The 18309-nt window shown below is 40.7% G+C and overlaps 1 protein-coding gene across 1 annotated transcript in view; it reads left to right on the top strand.

Moving 5' to 3' along the window:
- Positions 1 to 18309, top strand: part of ELP3 (elongator acetyltransferase complex subunit 3) — a 98270-nt gene that overhangs the window by 59202 nt on the left and 20759 nt on the right. The window contains exons 10-14 of the mRNA XM_066388501.1: positions 125 to 318; positions 10087 to 10177; positions 13974 to 14039; positions 16117 to 16344; positions 17181 to 17262. Of these exons, the coding sequence (XP_066244598.1) occupies positions 125 to 318; positions 10087 to 10177; positions 13974 to 14039; positions 16117 to 16344; positions 17181 to 17262 (661 nt within the window). The remainder of the gene's footprint in view (positions 1 to 124; positions 319 to 10086; positions 10178 to 13973; positions 14040 to 16116; positions 16345 to 17180; positions 17263 to 18309) is intronic.

Raw genomic sequence — 18309 nt, 5'->3', positions numbered from 1 at the left:
ACCCTTGGTGGAAAGGAAAGGCAGTCTGAAGACCAGGTAGTTGAGAAATTGGCCCAGGTTTGAAACTTACCTGCATCATTTCTACATCACTGATGGGGAAGTAATTTCTGTTCTCTGTACACAGGAGTTTTTTGAGAACCCTGCTTTTCGTCCTGATGGTTTAAAACTTTACCCTACTCTGGTGATTCGTGGAACTGGGCTTTATGAGCTGTGGAAATCAGGAAGATATAAGAGTTACTCTCCTAGTGACCTGATCGAATTGGTGGCTCGGATCCTTGCCCTTGTGCCTCCGTGGACTCGAGTGTACCGAGTGCAGAGGTAATGTGTTATCTTTATGCCAGAAATCATCAGCAACTACTCTGTTTACAGTTTCTAATGAGAACAGTCTGATTTCATATTGAGAGATTTGAGGGTTTTTTTATAATTATAAAAGGACACCTGGAATGCTCTCTGTAAATAGGGATGGAAATGAAGGGACATTGTGTCCAACCCACTTCACCAGTATCATTTATTCTCCTTGCCCTTCACTCATGAGCCAGGAGGTAGAGTTACGAAGGTAATAAATAGGCATGGTGCCTGGTCCCAGGAGCTTATGATCTAGATGGGATTTCCTTTTCCAGCTTGTAGGTCAGTCTTGGTGCAGAAATGAGAGTGCACCATGCGTGTCTTCCCTGGCCCAGAGCCTCTGAAGATAAAACAAAGTGCAGCAACGGTCATGGAGAAATATGGAGAACGAGTGAAATATTCCTGATGGCATGAGGGAAATCAACTGTCTTTCCATAGGAGAGAGAAATGAAGGTCTCGTTTGCAACTGTGGGCTTTTTTTTTTTTTTTTTTTTTAGAAATACTGTATAACACTGAAAAAAATTTTTAGAAGCCTTAAAGTTAGCTATTCACTACAACAATCCTAACAGAACTATTCCTATATTTGCTGGTCACTAGTCACATTTCCACTCAAGCTGCCAGGATTCCTATATTATAAGTGCAGTGGTCCCCCCTTACCTGTGGGGGTGTGTCCCACACCCATAGTAGATGCTGAAACTGCGGATGGTACTGAACCCTGTATATACTTTTTTCCAACACGCACATATATATGATAAAGTTTAATTTATAAATTAGGTACAGGATGTGATTAACAATACTGATAAAATGGAAGTATAATATACTCTCCCTCCTCCCCCTCCCTCTCCCCCTCTTCCCCTCCCCTTCTCTCCCTCTCTCCCTCTCTCCCTCTCTCCTTCTCCCTCTCTCCCTTTCTCCCTTTCTCTCTCTTCCTTTCTCCCTCTCTCCCTGTCCCTCTCTCCTCCTCCCTCTTACTCTCCCTTCCTTTCTCTCTCTCCTCCCCTTCTCCCTCTCTCTTTCTCTCTCCCTCCCCTTTTTCTCTCTCTCTTTCTCCCTCCCCTTTTTTCTCTCTCTGTGTCTCTCATCAGCCAATAGCAGAACCCTCCAGCTCAGATTCCAAGAGGCCGAACTCCTTATATCAATATATCACTTAAAGCAGTGGTCCCAACCTTTTTTGGGCCACGGACCGGTTTAATGTCAGAAAATATTTTCACGGACCAGCCTTTAGTGTGGGACGGATAAATGTATCACAGGACCGAGACAAGTGTCAAGAGTGAGTCTTAGAGAGATGTAACAGAGGGAATCTGGTCATTTTTTAAAAATAAAACATCGTTCAGACTTAAATATAAATAAAATTGAAATAATGTAAGTTATTTATTCTTTCTCTGCAGACCAGTACCGGTCCACGGCCCTGGGGGTTGGGGACCACTGACTTAAAGGGTTTGTGTGCTCACGCTACACAGGTGAATGTAGGCTTCGCATTCTTAAGTGCCACTTTGTTACTTTACAGATGTGTCAGTGAATTAGACCTTAATAGAATACTTACTGTTAAACAAGAGGTTAAGTCTCCTTAAAAAAGTGGAATTAGGAAATGTCTTTAGTGAGTTTGAGGACAATTTGTTGTTGCAATATAATGATGACTCAGTTCCTGACACAGTAAATGCCTTTGGTGGGGAGAGTCATCTGAAGTCTAGCTGTGATGTCAGAATTTCATGCTTTGGGACTGATAATTTACCTAACTTTGATTGGCTTATTTTTAAAGGTGCGGGTTTTTTTTGTTTTTTAGTATAGAGATTAAAATTTTTATGGTATTTTTCACTTTTATTTTTATATCTTTTGTTTTTGATGCAGCTATGATATTGTTATACAAGTTTTCATTAGAATTCTGGCTTTTAAAATGTAGCTTACTGTGGACTAATGTTCAATTTAGTCTTTGTTTTCTATCAGCATGGACAGAATTTCTTCAAATATGTTACTCTGTTTTGCATTGACTATTACTAAGATATTACTGTGGTTATCTGCATAAGAATTCATTCAAATTAATTATATTTTGCTACTTAATATCTGCCCACTTTTGCTTACATTTGTATACTATATACTGATATTTCCTTTATATTTCAAATTTATTTTATATTGACTTGCTTCCATTAGCAGTGAGCAGTGAAATTCTAGGCAAGGCTTTTGCCTGCTGGGGTGTCTGACGCGATATGTTTCTGCTGTGTACCACCATTCATTAATCCCAGTACATTTCTGCTTGATAATGTGATTATACTCTCTGCCAACAGTTTGTAGAATATTATTAATTATCCAGAATTTTTATTTTCTTACTACCTTTATATGAACAAAGTAATATTTTCTCTATAAAGCTACTTTAAAATCTCTTTCAATATATATATTAATAACAGGCTTACATTATTTTTCCAAAAATGTCCTTTATAATCGGGACACACCCTCACATAGCAGTATGTGTTACACATCGGCCACTGTGCTGCGGGCGTTTCTTGTAGAGACAGAGTAATCTTCCTAGTTCTAGTGTTTAAGTAGCAGACTAGTCTAGCATTTAATTTGTCTTTGTAAATAAACTCTTTCCTAATGTTGGACGTTTAGGTTGCTTCTACGGTTTCTTTGGTGGTGTTTTGTTCTGGGTTTTTTTTTAGTTTTTAATCATCTGGGCCTTCACTGCATCTAAAATTCATGCATGTAACTTTACTTACATTGAAGTGGTCTGTTAGAGCAGTGTGAGCTAACGGACCATGATAAAAAAAATCCACGCATCTTTTTATTATTATTATATTATTATCATTATTATACTTTCTGGAATGCTTTAATTTTTCTTAGCATATTGATACGGTTTCCCAAAAGGATAACAGTTTAGAGGAGAGTAAATTAATAGTTACTGGTTTTGCCACAACTGTAGATGTGGTTGATTATATTTTTTATTTTCATTTACCAAGTGGTATTTGCATTTTCCTAGTTGTAGTAAGAATTATCATTTTTTTCTATGTAACTGATTATTTGTTTTTCTTCTTATATCAGTTGTCTATGTGTATTTAATTTGCCAGTCATGGAATTTGAATCAGAAAGAAGATAGTGCTTTTTATTGAAATAGCTCTAAAAATACCACTTCATAAATTTTACCTTTACCCTTTAAGGAGCCTTTTGAATTGTCTCCTCTCTCCTGCACAGATAAGTCTAGTGAACCAAAAAACCATGTCCGTGTTCACATAGTGCACTTAACACTTAATAACAGTTTGGCTGCTGTACTCTGGAGAAACACCTTCATATATACAAATGTGTGCAAGGGAAAGCTGGGAGTTTATGGTGTGTGGAGTGGTTGAGAAACCTGATTGGGGAAAGAATTGCAGGATTTGGGCTCTACATTGTTTTTTCTTGCTTCATGTTTGAACTTTTAAAGCAATTCTGAGAATGTGGACAATTGACATTGCTCTAATTTGGAAGCAGTCAGTGTACCTTGCTAGAAAGAAACCATTGGTAAAGGAGAAAGCCTCCTCCCAGAGTGCTCAATCCAGGCAGTTTTAATAATTATAGTTGATTTATTTTTGTTTTAAATCATAGTAAAGGAAAATTATATATGTCTTTGCATTCTATGCCTTTAGAAAATCTGGCTATTTCATTTCTACCTGTGACAGCTTCTACCAGATATCAGCTGTATACCTAGTGTTGGTGAGTGAATCTAACTGTGTACCTGAGGAAGATTTTAGGAATGATTTTATAGACAGCTATCAGAAGGAAGAAAGGAAGGAAAGGAGAAGGGGAGATATGTCAATGTGTAAACTTGCCCTTTTTTTAAATATAGATTTTGCTAACTGTTTGGGGGGGGCTTGTTTTTTTTTGTTTTTTTTTTTTTTACAGAGACAGAGAGTCAGAGAGGGACAAACTGGGACAGACAGACAGGAACGGAGAGATGAAAAGCATCAATCATTAGTTTTCGTTGTGACACCTTAGTTATTCATTGATTGCTTCATATGTGCGTTGACCGTGGGCCTTCACAGACCGAGAAACCCCTTGCTTGAGCCAGTGACCTTGGGTCCAAGCTGGTGAGCTTTGCTCAATCCAGATGAGCCCATGCTCGAGCTGGCGACCTCGGGGTCTCGAACCTGGGCCCTCTGCATCCCAGTCCGATGCTCTATCCACTGCGCCACCGCCTGATCAGGCAATAGTTTGTTGTTTTTAATTGGCCATTTCTCCCACCGTAGTCTCTCTAACTAATTTACACTTTTAATTTTATGACAATGGAGTCAATAACATCTTACTGGGCATTTTTATGAAGCAGCTTCTTACTAGGTGACTCTGTATTACAGTCCTGAAGGGTGCAGTCAGTAATTAAATGTGAGATTCTGTCCAGATGCATGAGGAAGCCGCCCTTGCTGCTGCTGCTGCCCACAGGCTACTTGGCAGCTGTCTCGACATGGTAGTTAAATCACAGCAGAGCATTAGAATAGGAATTTCAGTTTGCAACCAAAACATGCTTCTGAAGTATGAGAAATTTCAGACCAGAAAAGGTCTAGACATCACTTTCAAAGGTTTTTTTATAAACAAATTGCAAATGTTAGTACCACTACCTTGAAGTATTACCTCTTTATATAGAAAAGTGAATATTCTCAATTGTAATCTATCTTCAAACCAAAAAAGTGAAACTGGATTGAAACATTGAGAGACTTAAAAATAATTATAACTCTTACCTAGATAGATACAGCAAGTTCAAAATAGTCAGCAATTTCACCTGGGTTTTGAAGCCCTAGAAGACTGTAACAGTGTCTTTTTATCTTTATGTATTCCTGTTACCTAATTCTACATACTATATACTTTGCACAAAGAAGATGTTCCATGGCCCTGGCCAGTGGTTCAGTAGATAGAGCGTCGTCCCAGCATATGGATGTCCCAGGTTCGATTCCTGGTTAGGGCACACAGGAGAAGCAACCATTTGCTTCTCCTCCTCTCCTTCTCCCTCTCCCTCTCCCTCTCCCTCTCTCTCTCCCTCTTCCTCTCCCTCTCCCTCTCCCCCTCCTCTCCCTCTCCCTCTTCCTCTTCCACAGCCAGTGGCTTGATTTGTTCAAGTATCACCCCAGGTGCTGAGGATAACTGGGTTGGTTCGAATGGCAGCCTCAGGCACTAAAAATAACTTGGTACTGAGCATCGTTCCCCAGATGGGGTTGCTGGATGGATCCCAGTAGGGGCGCATGCGGGAGTCTGTCTCACTATCTCCCCTCCTCTCACCTAAAAAAATAATGTTCCTGCCTGACCAGGCGGTGGCGCAGTGGATAGAGCGTCCGACTGGGATGTGGAGGACCCAGGTTCAAGACCCTGAGGTCGCCAGCTTGAGCACGGGCTCATCTGGTTTGAGCAAAGCCAAGGTCGCTGGCTTGAGCAAAGGGTTACTTGGTCTGCTGCAACCCCACAGTCAAGGCACATGTGAGAAAGCAATCAATGAACAACTAAGGTGTTGCAACGAAAAACTAATGATTGATTCTTCTCATCTCTCTCCGTTCCTGTCTGTCTATCCCTCTCTCTCTGTCTCTGAAAAAAAAAAAAAAAGTTCCACATATATAAAATGACCGTCCTTCATTTTCAGTGAAAAAGATTTTATCACTGAAAGTGGAGATTGCTGCATCTCTGTTCCTTACTGAGGAACTCCTATCTGAAATACTCTAGGCATGACACTGGCAAAGACCATTAAAGCCATACTGCACTTTTGTAGTGACAGATATAAATTTAAAAACATTTATGAACTGTTAGTATCATTATAAAGCGCTGTGTTACCAGGTCCTCACTGACTTGTGCTTTGTGGTCATTAGAGCCACTTGCAGGGCCGTGCAACTCGTGTGTTGTCATTGGGCCTGTACTTGTCTTGATGCTCTGCTCTCAACATCTTGAAATTATTGGTAGCTTTTTAACAAGAGGCCTTCTGTTCTCATCCTGCACTGTGTCCCCCAAATTATTAGCCAACCCTGCTGGTAATTCTGTCTTTCTGTCATATAGTTCTGTTTAACAGTACTATATGATAAAGCCTACTCGCTAGAGAGTTTACTTTTATTGCAAATTTTAGTGCCTTTTAAAAGTACTGGTTTGTTATTAGAAGTATTTGTAGAGCCCATACCCTTTTCCTGACCATCCCCCTTCCTGTCACCTGTGGAGGCAGTGCCACAGAGTCATACAGCAGTATGCCTGGCGCAGAGGACTAGGGAATAGGGTGGAGAGGTGGCAGCTAGAATGTTTGAGAGAGTGGTTACATTGAACCAGTAAGTTACTTGATTTAGCAGATAAGTAAATATACTACAGATAAGAGAGCCAGATTTCTCACTGTCTGAGGGTTTTATAAACATTGAAAGATGGAAAGCTGAAAAGAATACTCAGGCATTGGATTAGAATTAGAATTATCAGCATACTCTCATGGGCTTTTTAACTTATATTTGGAAATAGTTACAGATATGTTTACTTGTATCTGTCATGTAATTAATACTAACAGTTGCCATTGATTTTGCTAACCTGGCATCCACATGGCATGGTTTATGTGTATGTGTATATGAATATAAATATGTACATATATGTGTATACATACATTTAGTTTTGTGCACAGAGGTTCTGGATTCAGTGACACCTCAGTAGTAATGAGCACAGCAAATGCCCAGATCTTGGTTTCTAAATACCTCTCTTTGCTGAAAGGTATCAGGGCTGCTTGGAAAAATGACCCATTCCAGGGCTGGTGCAGTAGACATACAAGATAAACTTGGAACATCTTATTTCCAGAAAGTAAGGAAATAACTCAAAGAATTATGGGAACATGTCATAGGGACCCAGAAGCCAGCCTGAATTTATACCCACTGGCCAGATCTAATTTAAGCAATATATTGATATCAGATTACAACTCATTGACTAAAATAGAAATCCATGTGTTCATAAATAAATGAATAAATAGGGGAAAGAAAAAGCTCTTCCTTACAATACATACTTTATTAATAAATTCAGATGGGGTGATAGAAATAGGTAATCACCATTTGACAACTATTATAGGGAAGGTGATACAGACAGGAGTCACTGGTAAATACTAGACGGTAGTTGGAGGGTTGATGAGGGAGGAATAGGATATTGGTGTGAATTGTGTGCTTCTTTCAGCGCTCATATTGTAAGCAGTCTATTTTATAACACACTTTTTACAGTTCTGTGCTTTTTGTTGATTTTGCTGTTTAAAATGGCCCCCAGGCATGGTGCTGGGTGCCGTCTATCCTGTGTTCCTGAGCACAAGAAGGCTGTGATGTGTCTTCTGAAGAAAATACATGGTTAGATAGGTTTCATTGAAGCATGAATTACAGTGCTGTTGGCCACAAGTGCAATATTAATGAATCAGTTATATGTTAAACAAAGTGCCTTTAAACAGAAACACAAAGACAATAAGGTTATATATTGATCAGTTAGAGAAAATGTGACTAAGGAGTCATGGGAGCCCAACCCTGCATTTCCCCCAGGATTAGTGCTTGAGTATTTGCTGATTCAGTGTTTGTGGCACCTTTATAGAACGTAACTTTCGTAACAAGGATCAAAGGTGTCTGTCATGTGTGATGCTAACAGTGCTTGCCATTGATTTTATTAGATTGATTTTATATCATGTGTAACAGTGTTTTACATTTCCTCTAAGTTGTGAAAGTACATACATGTATTTGTGAGTTATATATAAAGTATTTTAGAGTAAAAAGGGCATTTAGAAGACTAACTTCGACTATGTTACTCTCACTTGGATTCCCTAATGAGTCATTTTAAAGAATTTTGACCTAACATTTCTTTATAGTGTCTTTTTTTTTTCTGAAGTTAGAAGCAGGGAGGCAATCAGACAGACTCCTGAATGCACCCAACTGGGATCCACCCGGCATGCCCACGAGGAGCCAATGCTCTGCCCATCAGGGGCATTGCTCCATTGTGGCTGGAGCCATTGCAGGGGCCACGTAGCCATCCTCAGTACCTGGGCCAACTTTACTCCAATGAAGCCTTGGCTGCAGGAGGGGAAGAGAGAGATAGAGAGGAAGGAGAGGGGGAAGGGTAGAGAAGCAGATGGGCACCTCTCCTTTGTGCCCTGACAGGGAATCGAACCCAGGACTTCCACACACCGGGTTGATGCTCTACTGCTGAGCCAAATGGCCAGGGCCTCTTCATAGTGTCTTAATGGAAACTACTGACTTCCATAGCCTACTAGATTTATTGTGTGTAGTTTTTAATGCTAATTGATCGGGTTTTGATACTTTTGAGTGAGAAATATCTTTTTAGAATTAATGGATTAAGTAGCTAATTGTGTTTACTTAACATTTGAAAGAGTAAGTAAAAAGAGAAGAAAAAGACTCAGGTTGATTCAGAATCACAAATGAGAGGAAAGATAATTGGTATATTCTACATCTTCTAATCAACCAGATATTAAACAAAACAGATGGGGGACTTGTCCTTGAATAGAAAGCATATGTGCTAAGATTTTTTAAAACTGCTTTATCTTCAGATACTAATTTTTATCTATAGAGGGTTTGTGGGGCTCCTAAAACGGGAACTCGTAACTTCAGCTTGTGATAGAGTCTCCTTGATGCCCGGCACCTTCACACTATGTTAATGCCAGGGAATAAATGTTACCTCCTCTCATCTGTAGACAAGCTGTTATTCTAATGCAGAGTCACTTCTAACTTAGAATTTTGGAAAACAAGAAAAAAAATATATTCATTGAGACCCGTTGTTGGCTAAGCCAGGCTTTTGTTTGCTTGTCATCCAGCAACTGTAAACAAATTGGATTTTTTTTCTGTATTTTTCTGAAGCTGGAAACGGGGAGAGACAGTCTGACAGACTCCCGCATGCGCCCTACCGGGATCCACCCGACTCGCCCACCAGGGGGCGACGCTCTGCCCCTCCAGGGCATCGCTCTGTTGCGACCAGAGCCACTCTAGTGCCTGGGGCAGAGGCCGAGGAGCCATCCCCAGCACCCGGGCCATCTTTGCTCCAGTGGAGCCTCGGCTGCAGGAGGGGAAGAGAGAGACAGAGAGGAAGGAGAGGGGGAGGGGTGGAGAAGCAGATGGGCGCTTCTCCTGTGTGCCCTGGCTGGGAATCGAACCCGGGACTTCTGCACGCCAGGCCGACGCTCTACCACTGAGCCAACCGGCCAGGGCCACAAATTGGATTTTTTAAATAACAGTTTTATGTCTTGTTTTGTTTAGTACAGCTGTCTCTTTGGTCAAAAATTAGTGCTGGCCTGACCTGTGGTGGCGCAGTGGATCAGGCATCTACCTGGAATGCCGTGATTGCCAATTCAAAACCCTGGGCTTTTGAATGGGCACATATGAGAGTTGATGCTTCCTGCTCTTCCCCCTCCCTCTCTCCTCTAAAATGAATAAATAAATAAAAATAATTTTAAAAAATTAAATTAAAAAATTGCTACTTTAAAAAATAATTAGTGCTGATGGTTATTGGATATTTGTTTTGTACTTGATAATCTTATAAAGTGATCTTCATCAGGCATCTCTCCCAGAAACCCTGAGTGGTAGGTGAAAATTTCATAATTTCATAGATGGAAAAACAGAGGGGGAAGCTCTGAACCTTGCTGCCCGGTTAGAATATTCAGCCTCTGCTTTTCTGGTCTGCATTGTAGGTTTTTTGGGGTTTAGTTTTTGTTTTCTGTTTTCCTTTTCTGCGTATTCCTGCCCTACTGCTGTAAAGAATGATTTATATTTTGCAACAGCTGATCTTTTTCTCCTACAGAGATATTCCAATGCCCTTAGTCAGCTCAGGAGTCGAGCATGGTAATTTGAGAGAGCTGGCATTTGCAAGAATGAAAGACCTTGGAATACAGGTAAGAGTCTGACTGCCTGTGACTGTTGAGGTCAAAGTAATCTGAAACACAAAAAAATCTTTTCATAGTTACAAACGCACATACGAGAGTTTGGTCAGAACTCATTCACATATTGTAGGCATTAAGCGTGTTAAAGCTGAAGCTTGTGATTGCAGAGGCTAAAGGCTATATCCCTTCTGCTTTCTTCTAGAAGAGTATGGGTTTGTTGATTTAATATCTATTTTTTGTTTTGTTTTTTACCAACTCAGATTGCCAACTATGTTCTTAACTCCCTGTTTTAAAGACATCTTTTCTTCTGGCCCTGGTCAGGTGGGCCAGCGGCTAAAGCATCAACCCAGAGTGCCAGAAGTCGTGGGTTTGACCTCTGGTCAGGGCACACATGAGAAGCAATCAATGAGTACACAACTGAATGGTGCAACTAATTGAAATGAGTTGATGCTTCACTCTCTGTCTCTCTACCTCCCTCTACCCCCTTCCCTCCCTTTTCTCTCTGTCTCTCCCCCTTTCCCTTTCTCTCTCTCTCTCTCTCTCCCCCTTTCCCTTTTTCTCTCTCTCTTCCCCTTCCCCTCTCTCTCCCTTCCCCTTTCCCTCTCCTTTCCCCCACCTCTCTCTCTAGGGAAAAAAATTTTTTTAAACATTTTTCTTTTGAAGTAATGTTTGATTCTTGCTAATGGTTATAGAATGATACGAGAAGACAATGTTTGAAGAACCAGGATTATGTGCGTGAAGTAATTGCCAACAGTGCTATTGCCACGTGCACCAGTCCCCTCGCCTCGCTCCGTCTCATGTCTGCTCAGTCACTTCACAGATATTTACTTAGCACTTCCTTTCTGCTGGCCCTGGAAGTGGAGAGAGTCCAGGAATCTGCAGTTTAAATCTCTGTAGATGATTCAAAACCCTGAGCATCCCTCTTTTTGACATTTGTTAAGTCACTATAAGGTTTGAAACTCAGTGCCTTAGAAACTACTTCTTAGAGCTGCTAAAGAGAAGAGGCCAGGAGTGGGGTCGGCCTGCACGCTGATTCCTGGGCTCTGTGTTCAGAGGTCCTGATTCACTAGGCCCGTATGGAGCTGTGGGATGTTCTCATGCATGATGTCAGCATGGCTGCAGGTTGAAAGACATTATGAGGACTGTATATCATGTTTGAAGACTTATTACCCAAGACTCTTTATTCTTAGTCAAATTATTACAGAGAAAACGTTTTAGAAAATTGTTTGTGCAAAGCAGAGTTTGTGAACCTTATTGGCTTATCACCTCCCCCAATTAAATAATTTTAAGTTCTAGAAAAAGAGCTTACATATTTACAGTAATTAGTAGCACCTAACAAGATTGTAGGCCTCCTCTGCTTCCCATCCTTCAGCCGACCTTGATCTTCATCTCCTCTCTCCTCTGAGAGGACACTGCCAAAGTGACTGGTGCGGCCTGTTAGCCTGATAACCTCGTAGTCCAGCCTGTTGTCTTTAACCTGTACCCTTCTTAAACCTTCATAGCCTCTCAGTAAACTGGGATTGAGTCTAAAGACGAATTCAGTCAGAGCCAAAAGACATCTAGTTTACATAGGCAATGTCTATACCAGAAAATAAGTACACGCCAATCTCCACATTTTAAAAATCATCCCTTGCCCTCCAAAAAGAAAAAGCATGCAATTGTTTATTAAGACCATGATTATATAGTATGCAAGTTACTGTTAAAAGACAACATATAAATGTAATAGACTTATAGTCACAGAGACTTGTGATCCTTGTTTGCAATACAATTTTTGTGTGAGTTCATAGAATCCACATCAGCAAAGCATTACTATCTGTTTCCTGGGGCATGAATATAGCTTTGTTTTTATGGAACTGAATAATGAGCTCTTAATATTTCTTGTGGAATTCCATACATATATAGCAGTGCTTTGTAAATATAGGATTGGTAGTTTAGCTTGCATGAATGACATCATCACATTTCCTAGGGTATCTTTTCTCACTGGTAGAAAATGTTAGAATTCTGAAAATAATTTTTGTCATTTATTCTATAGGGGAAATTCACCCCTGGACATATAATTGAATACTTTAAGGATGTTGTAATTATAAATGTTAGACTGTGCAGCATGTGGAACAGAAGTGAGCATTGCATCACGTATGCTTGGCTGTGCAGACCAGACATTGCATCCATATCATCTGCAGACAGCTCTGTGCCTCCCAGGGACACTCATAGAGCCATTTGTGACTGTGGTTCAGATGATATAATAAATGGGTCTAGGTCCCTTTTTTCCTTTCTTCCTTTCGTTCCCCCTTTGTCTCACCCATCCTTTCTTCCACAGTGTCCTTCTCTGCAAAACAAAAAAAAAAAACAGAACCCAGCAGTCTTCAGCCCTGGTCAGGTACTTAGTTGATTAGAGCGTTGTCCTGATACACAAGGTTGTGGGTTTGATCCCGATCAGGGCACATACAAGAGTCAATCAATGAATGCATAAATAAATGAACAACAAATCAATGTCTGTCTGTCTCTTTCTTTCCCCCCTCCCACTCACTCTCTCTTCCTCTCCCTCTCTCCTCTCCTTCTCTCCTCCTCTCCCTCCCCCTCCCTCCCTCTCCCCTCTCCCCCACCTCCTTATCCCTTCCTCTCTCTCTAAAATTAATTTAAAAACCAAGTCTTCAGTATCATCCCTCTTTTTGACATTTCTAAAGTGATATAAATATGAGATGTTAATAATATTAACTGCCATAAAGTAGAGTTTTTAAAAATTAGGAATATGCTTTTACTCTTCTATTACATAGTTTTTGGATTGACTTTCAAATACAGTTATATCCTCTTGGTAAAAAACTATTATTTTAGGATTTAAAAAAATATTTTTTTTAAATTAAGCGAGAGCAGGGGAGGCACAGGAACAGATTCCCACATGCGCCCCAACAAGGATCCACGTGGTAAGCCCCTGTGGGGCGATGCTCTGCCCATCTGGGGCTGCTGGAGCCAATTGAGCCATGGCTGTGGGAGGAGCTGGGAGAGAGAGAGAGGCGGGGGTGAGGGGAGTTGGAGAAGCAGATGGTCGCTTTTCCTATGTGCCCTGACTGGGAATCGAACCTGGGACATCTACATACTAGGCGGATGCTCTACCACGGAGCCAGCTGGCAAGGACCAGAAGTATGTTCTTTTTTTTTTTTTTTTTTTTTTTTTTATTTTTCTGAAGCTGGATACGGGGAGAGACAGTCAGACAGACTCCCGCATGCGCCCGACCGGGATCCACCCAGCACGCCCACCAGGGGCGACGCTCTGCCCCTCTGGGGCGTCGCTCTATCACGACCAGAGCCACTCTAGCGCCTGGGGCAGCGGCCAAGGAGCCATCCCCAGCGCCCGGGCCATCCTTGCTCCAATGGAGCCTTGGCTGTGGGAGGGGAAGAGAGAGACAGAGAGGAAGGGGGGGGGTGGAGAAGCAAATGGGCGCTTCTCCTATGTGCCCTGGCCGGGAATCAAACCCGGGTCCCCCGCACGCCAGGCCGACGCTCTACCGCTGAGCCAACCGGCCAGGGCCAGAAGTATGTTCTTTACCTCTGATATTACATATCAATTTTCTTTGAATTATAAACTTATTTTAAAAGCAGTACTGTATTAACCTTATACATTTTTGTTTCATGTTTCCCATCCTCAGGTTTATTAAAGATGGCTTTATTTTTAAATGCAGTTCTTTTATCTCATTGTAAATTACATCCAAACTTAATTCTGAGCCCAGGGTTTGGTGGAGAGGTTTCAATTGAAAATTGAATTAGGTTTATAACTGCTCCCGTCTTCCACTTTTATTTTTCTTTTTTTCCAGTGTCGTGATGTGAGAACCAGAGAGGTTGGAATTCAAGAAATTCATCATAAAGTACGGCCATACCAGGTCAGTTTCTTCATTTTGTAGAGAGATTAGGTCCTGTTTGTAAATCTTTTCTTGTCTGGACCCACACCTTTTTACCAATGGGACTGAACCCTAGAAGTTAATGAGTAAACTAAGAGCAGAGGGTAATTGTGGATCAGACACAGATGTCAAGCCAGGAAAGGCAAGTATGAGGGTGGCTGAATTCTAGTAGAGCCAGGTTAGGAAAACCAAATCTGAATTTCATTCTAGAATAAACACTGTTCGGTAGAACTTTCTGCAGTGTTGGAAATGTTCTGTTATCTATGCCATCTAAAATGGTGTCATTTGTGACTTACACAACTGAAAAGTGGCTAGTGCAACCAAGGAACTGAGTTTTTACTTTATGTCATTTTTAATTCAAATGTAAATAGCCACATGTAACAAGTGACTGCATTCAGGTAGAGCTGGATGTGTGATGTACTTACCTCATCGTGTGCACCTGTTAAATTATTGCCCATTGGTCGTAATCAAATGAATAGATCAGCCCTTATCAACGGACAGGGCTTCCACAAAACTGAAGTCTGATGCTGGAAGGCATTCATTGTCTTGTAATGAATTAACATCTCTCCTATATATCTCTGTCTAGATTTGTGTGAAATGTTCTGTGGGATTTAGCTCTTGTAGAATCCCATTTGGAAAGGCTAGAATCGATGAGATCTGTATTGATATTTCTATTCTGAAAATGAATTGTTTGACAGTTTTCACATTTGGGACATCTTGAGGGAAATAGCAGACCCAAACACCATTAACCATTTTGCTGGATTCTTGGGCAATCTAGTCATTTAGCAGACAGTAAGTTGAGAAGGAAGATATATATTAGTCTGAATTGTTCACTCACTGTGGGTACAGTCTGACCGCTTTCAGAACTACCTGGGTGTGGCCATGGCCATCCCCGCATGTGAAAGCTTGAGGTTTCTGTGAACACATATTGTTACATACTGTGTACCTTTATTTAAAGTACAAGGGCCACTTGAACAATGAGTTAGAGAATCAAAAGCCTATGTAGATTGCTACCACAAAGCCACTCTCCAGTGACTAGGTTTTCTTTAATATTAATATCATAACGACATACTATTTTAGGCCCTGCGGGATGCCATCCAGGAACAAGTAGTGATCATGACACATCCCCTGCCCCCCTCAAGAGGTTTTTAGTGGAGGAGCTAAAAACTAAAAAATGAAACCATTGAGAGCCCAGGGCTCTCCCAAGCGACACATGTGACGTAGTGTGTGATTGATTATACCCTAGAGCAGGGGTCCCCAAACTACGGCTCCCTGAGGCCATTTATCCGGCCCCTGCCACACTTCCGGAAGGGATACCTCTTTCGTAGGTGGTCAGTGAGAGGAGTACTGTATGTGGCGGCGCCACAAAGTGCGACGTTGCTCACGTACAGTACTACTTCCCGTGACGCGGGATGCGTGCGTCATGGCTCCGGAAGCAGGTCATATCACTTGTTACGGCTAGCAGTGACAAATATGGAACCAGACATTGACCATCTCATTAGCCAAAAGCAGGCCCATAGTTCCCATTGAAATACTGGTCAGTTTGTTGATTTAAATTTACTTATTCTTTATTTTAAATATTGTATTTGTTCCCGTTTTGTTTTTTTACTTTAAAATAAGATATGTGCAGTGTGCATAGGGATTTATTCATAGTTTTTTTTATAGTCCAGCCCTCCAACGGTCTGAGGGACAGTGAACTGGCCTCCTGTGTAAAAAGTTTGGGGACCCCTGCCTTAGAGACTCTCCATGGATTGTCAGAGATTTAACCTCATGGACACGTTTACTGAGCCAGATCTTTGTAAGACTCAAGGTTAATGAAGTTCAAATGTTTGTGAAATTGTGAAGTTGTTTTTCTTCTAGAATAGTTTACAGATAAAGCCTGGACTCTTATTTAATTGATATTTAAAAGTAGACAATTAAAAAGAAACAATTCATGATTCTTTATTTCTTATTGTGGATATTAGCCTAAATAAATATGTGTGTGTGTATAATTATAAAAATGAGCTTTGTTCTCTAATTAATTTTCTTAAATGTTTTGTCCTGCCTTTTTATTAAATAGGTTGAATTGGTAAGGAGAGATTATGTTGGAAATGGTGGCTGGGAAACGTTCCTATCATACGAAGACCCAGATCAGGACATTTTGATTGGCCTCCTGCGATTACGGAAGTGCTCAGAGGAAACCTTCCGTTTTGAATTAGTTGGTGGTGTTTCCATAGTCCGAGAGCTGCATGTGTATGGGAGTGTAGTCCCTGTGAGCAGTCGGGATCCTACTAAATTTCAGCATCAGGTATCCTGTATTTCATTTCTATTTGACTATAATTAAGAAATTGCCCAAAGAAGGGAAAGAAAGGGCGGGAAGGAGCAGAGGAATAGACGAAGAAAGAAGAAAGGGAAGCAGGAAGGATAAAAGCAGAAGAACCAGTATTTTAGTTGTCCAGAAATGTCTTCTCTCCAGATTGCCCATTTTGGGGTGTGAGAGCGGAAGGAGAAGAGACAGATTGAGACTCAGTCAAGTGGAATATGATTAGATTGAACCATATGAAATTGCTGTTTCTGAAAGTCAGAAGTGGTCTAGTACTGGCAGTTTCTAATGGTTCACTATTATGGAATCAAATTACAACACTTCCTAAATGCAAGCTATATGGAACACTATTCCAAACTTCTCACAAAAAAACTAAATATGTAAGTCACTTTTTTAAATTTTAGGAAAATGGGTTAATGCCACTAGTGATGGAGATAGTGTAGACCCTAAAATTGGTGAATGGAGAATATTGCCTGGTGTCAGAGCCTTTTAGAAATCAGGTCTAATAAATACAAGATTAGATGTCCCAGATTTCATCACCTGGAGATTGCCTAGAGCTTGCTTAAAAAGAGACAGAAGTCATTTCATCATCTACAGATAACCTTTTGCTTTTGTTACAAAGTTTTTTCTTTTTTTGACTAGTGTGCCATAGTGTTCTTTTGCTATAATTGAATGGTTTCTCTTTCCTTACTCCCATAAAATTTTTTTTGTCACTCTTAACAGATTCTAGCAAGAACTAAATATTAGGCTTCTTGTTTTACAGATCCCCCATAATGACTTCTTTTCTCCTTAATTCTCACCCTTTCTGTTGCTCCTTACAGGGGTTTGGCATGCTGCTGATGGAGGAGGCAGAGAGAATAGCTCGAGACGAGCATGGATCTGGGAAAATAGCAGTTATATCAGGTAAGGGGGCAGGCAGAGTTCATGGCTCATTCACATTTTTAACTTGGTACAGTTAAAACTACCTCCGGTTTGTCTTGTGCCTGTTTATGTTCAAAATTGGACAGAACTGAATAGCAAAAGACCTGTGCTTAAGCAGAGAAAATCCCAGGAGGCAGTTTGGTCGCATGGAGCTCTCAGAAGCGTGCCCTCTCTGGGTGGCAAGACCTGCATCTGTATTTTGTCTTCCTTGCTGTCTAGTCCTCATGGCCACCTCTCTGGTGCTTTGTGCCCGTTACTTTGTGTGGGAAAATGAAGTTTGATGATAGAGACTCAAGAAAAGTGTAAACCAATGTGGAAACTATGAATACTGTTGTTCAGAAAACAAAAATAGAATCTTAGTTGTCAGTACAAAATGTTTAAAGGCAGTTTTTTTGCTCCTTTTATGTTCTCAGTGACTTTGCTGTGGGAGCAGCTTCCCCCTGCCTTACCTAGGATGTCAGATAATTGGGGAAGCGGGCGTGAACAGGACCGTGTTGATGAAGGAGAATAATGGATGCACCCTTTCACTCCCATTCTCAGTATTGGAGCTTTACAAAAAATACTGTTCCCAATAAGAAGCTAACATGGTGAAGGCCATTGTCAAAAGTTAGGTTATTTTTCCTCCAGTGTTTTCATATTAGACCATTCCATTCTTAAGGGCAGATTATTTTCTTTTTTAAAAAAAGTCTTTTTCTGAAAATACAAGTAGAAATGAGACTTTAAAAAAAATCAGTTATTTCCTTCCCATCAGTAAATCAGTATGCTTGCCTAGCTTTTAATGATTATAATTAGGAAAATGAAATGATCCAGGCTCATTTAATCATTTAGTCTGCCCATGATTTTTAGCATTATCCAGACAGGTTAATAAACCATTTCTTAACTGGCTAGCTTTATCATTTTTATCTGTTATCTTTAATCCCACTATAGAAGAGGGAACTAAATGAGGCTTACCTGATTGATATTGATATATGTGTTGACTGTTAACCACTCAACTGTTGAGTCTGTGGCTGACCAGAAGTCAGCCTTCCT

The sequence above is a fragment of the Saccopteryx leptura genome, chromosome 1 (genome assembly GCF_036850995.1).
Source record: "Saccopteryx leptura isolate mSacLep1 chromosome 1, mSacLep1_pri_phased_curated, whole genome shotgun sequence".
NCBI lineage: Eukaryota > Metazoa > Chordata > Mammalia > Chiroptera > Emballonuridae > Saccopteryx > Saccopteryx leptura.
This window is presented reverse-complemented; position numbering and strand designations above follow the sequence as displayed.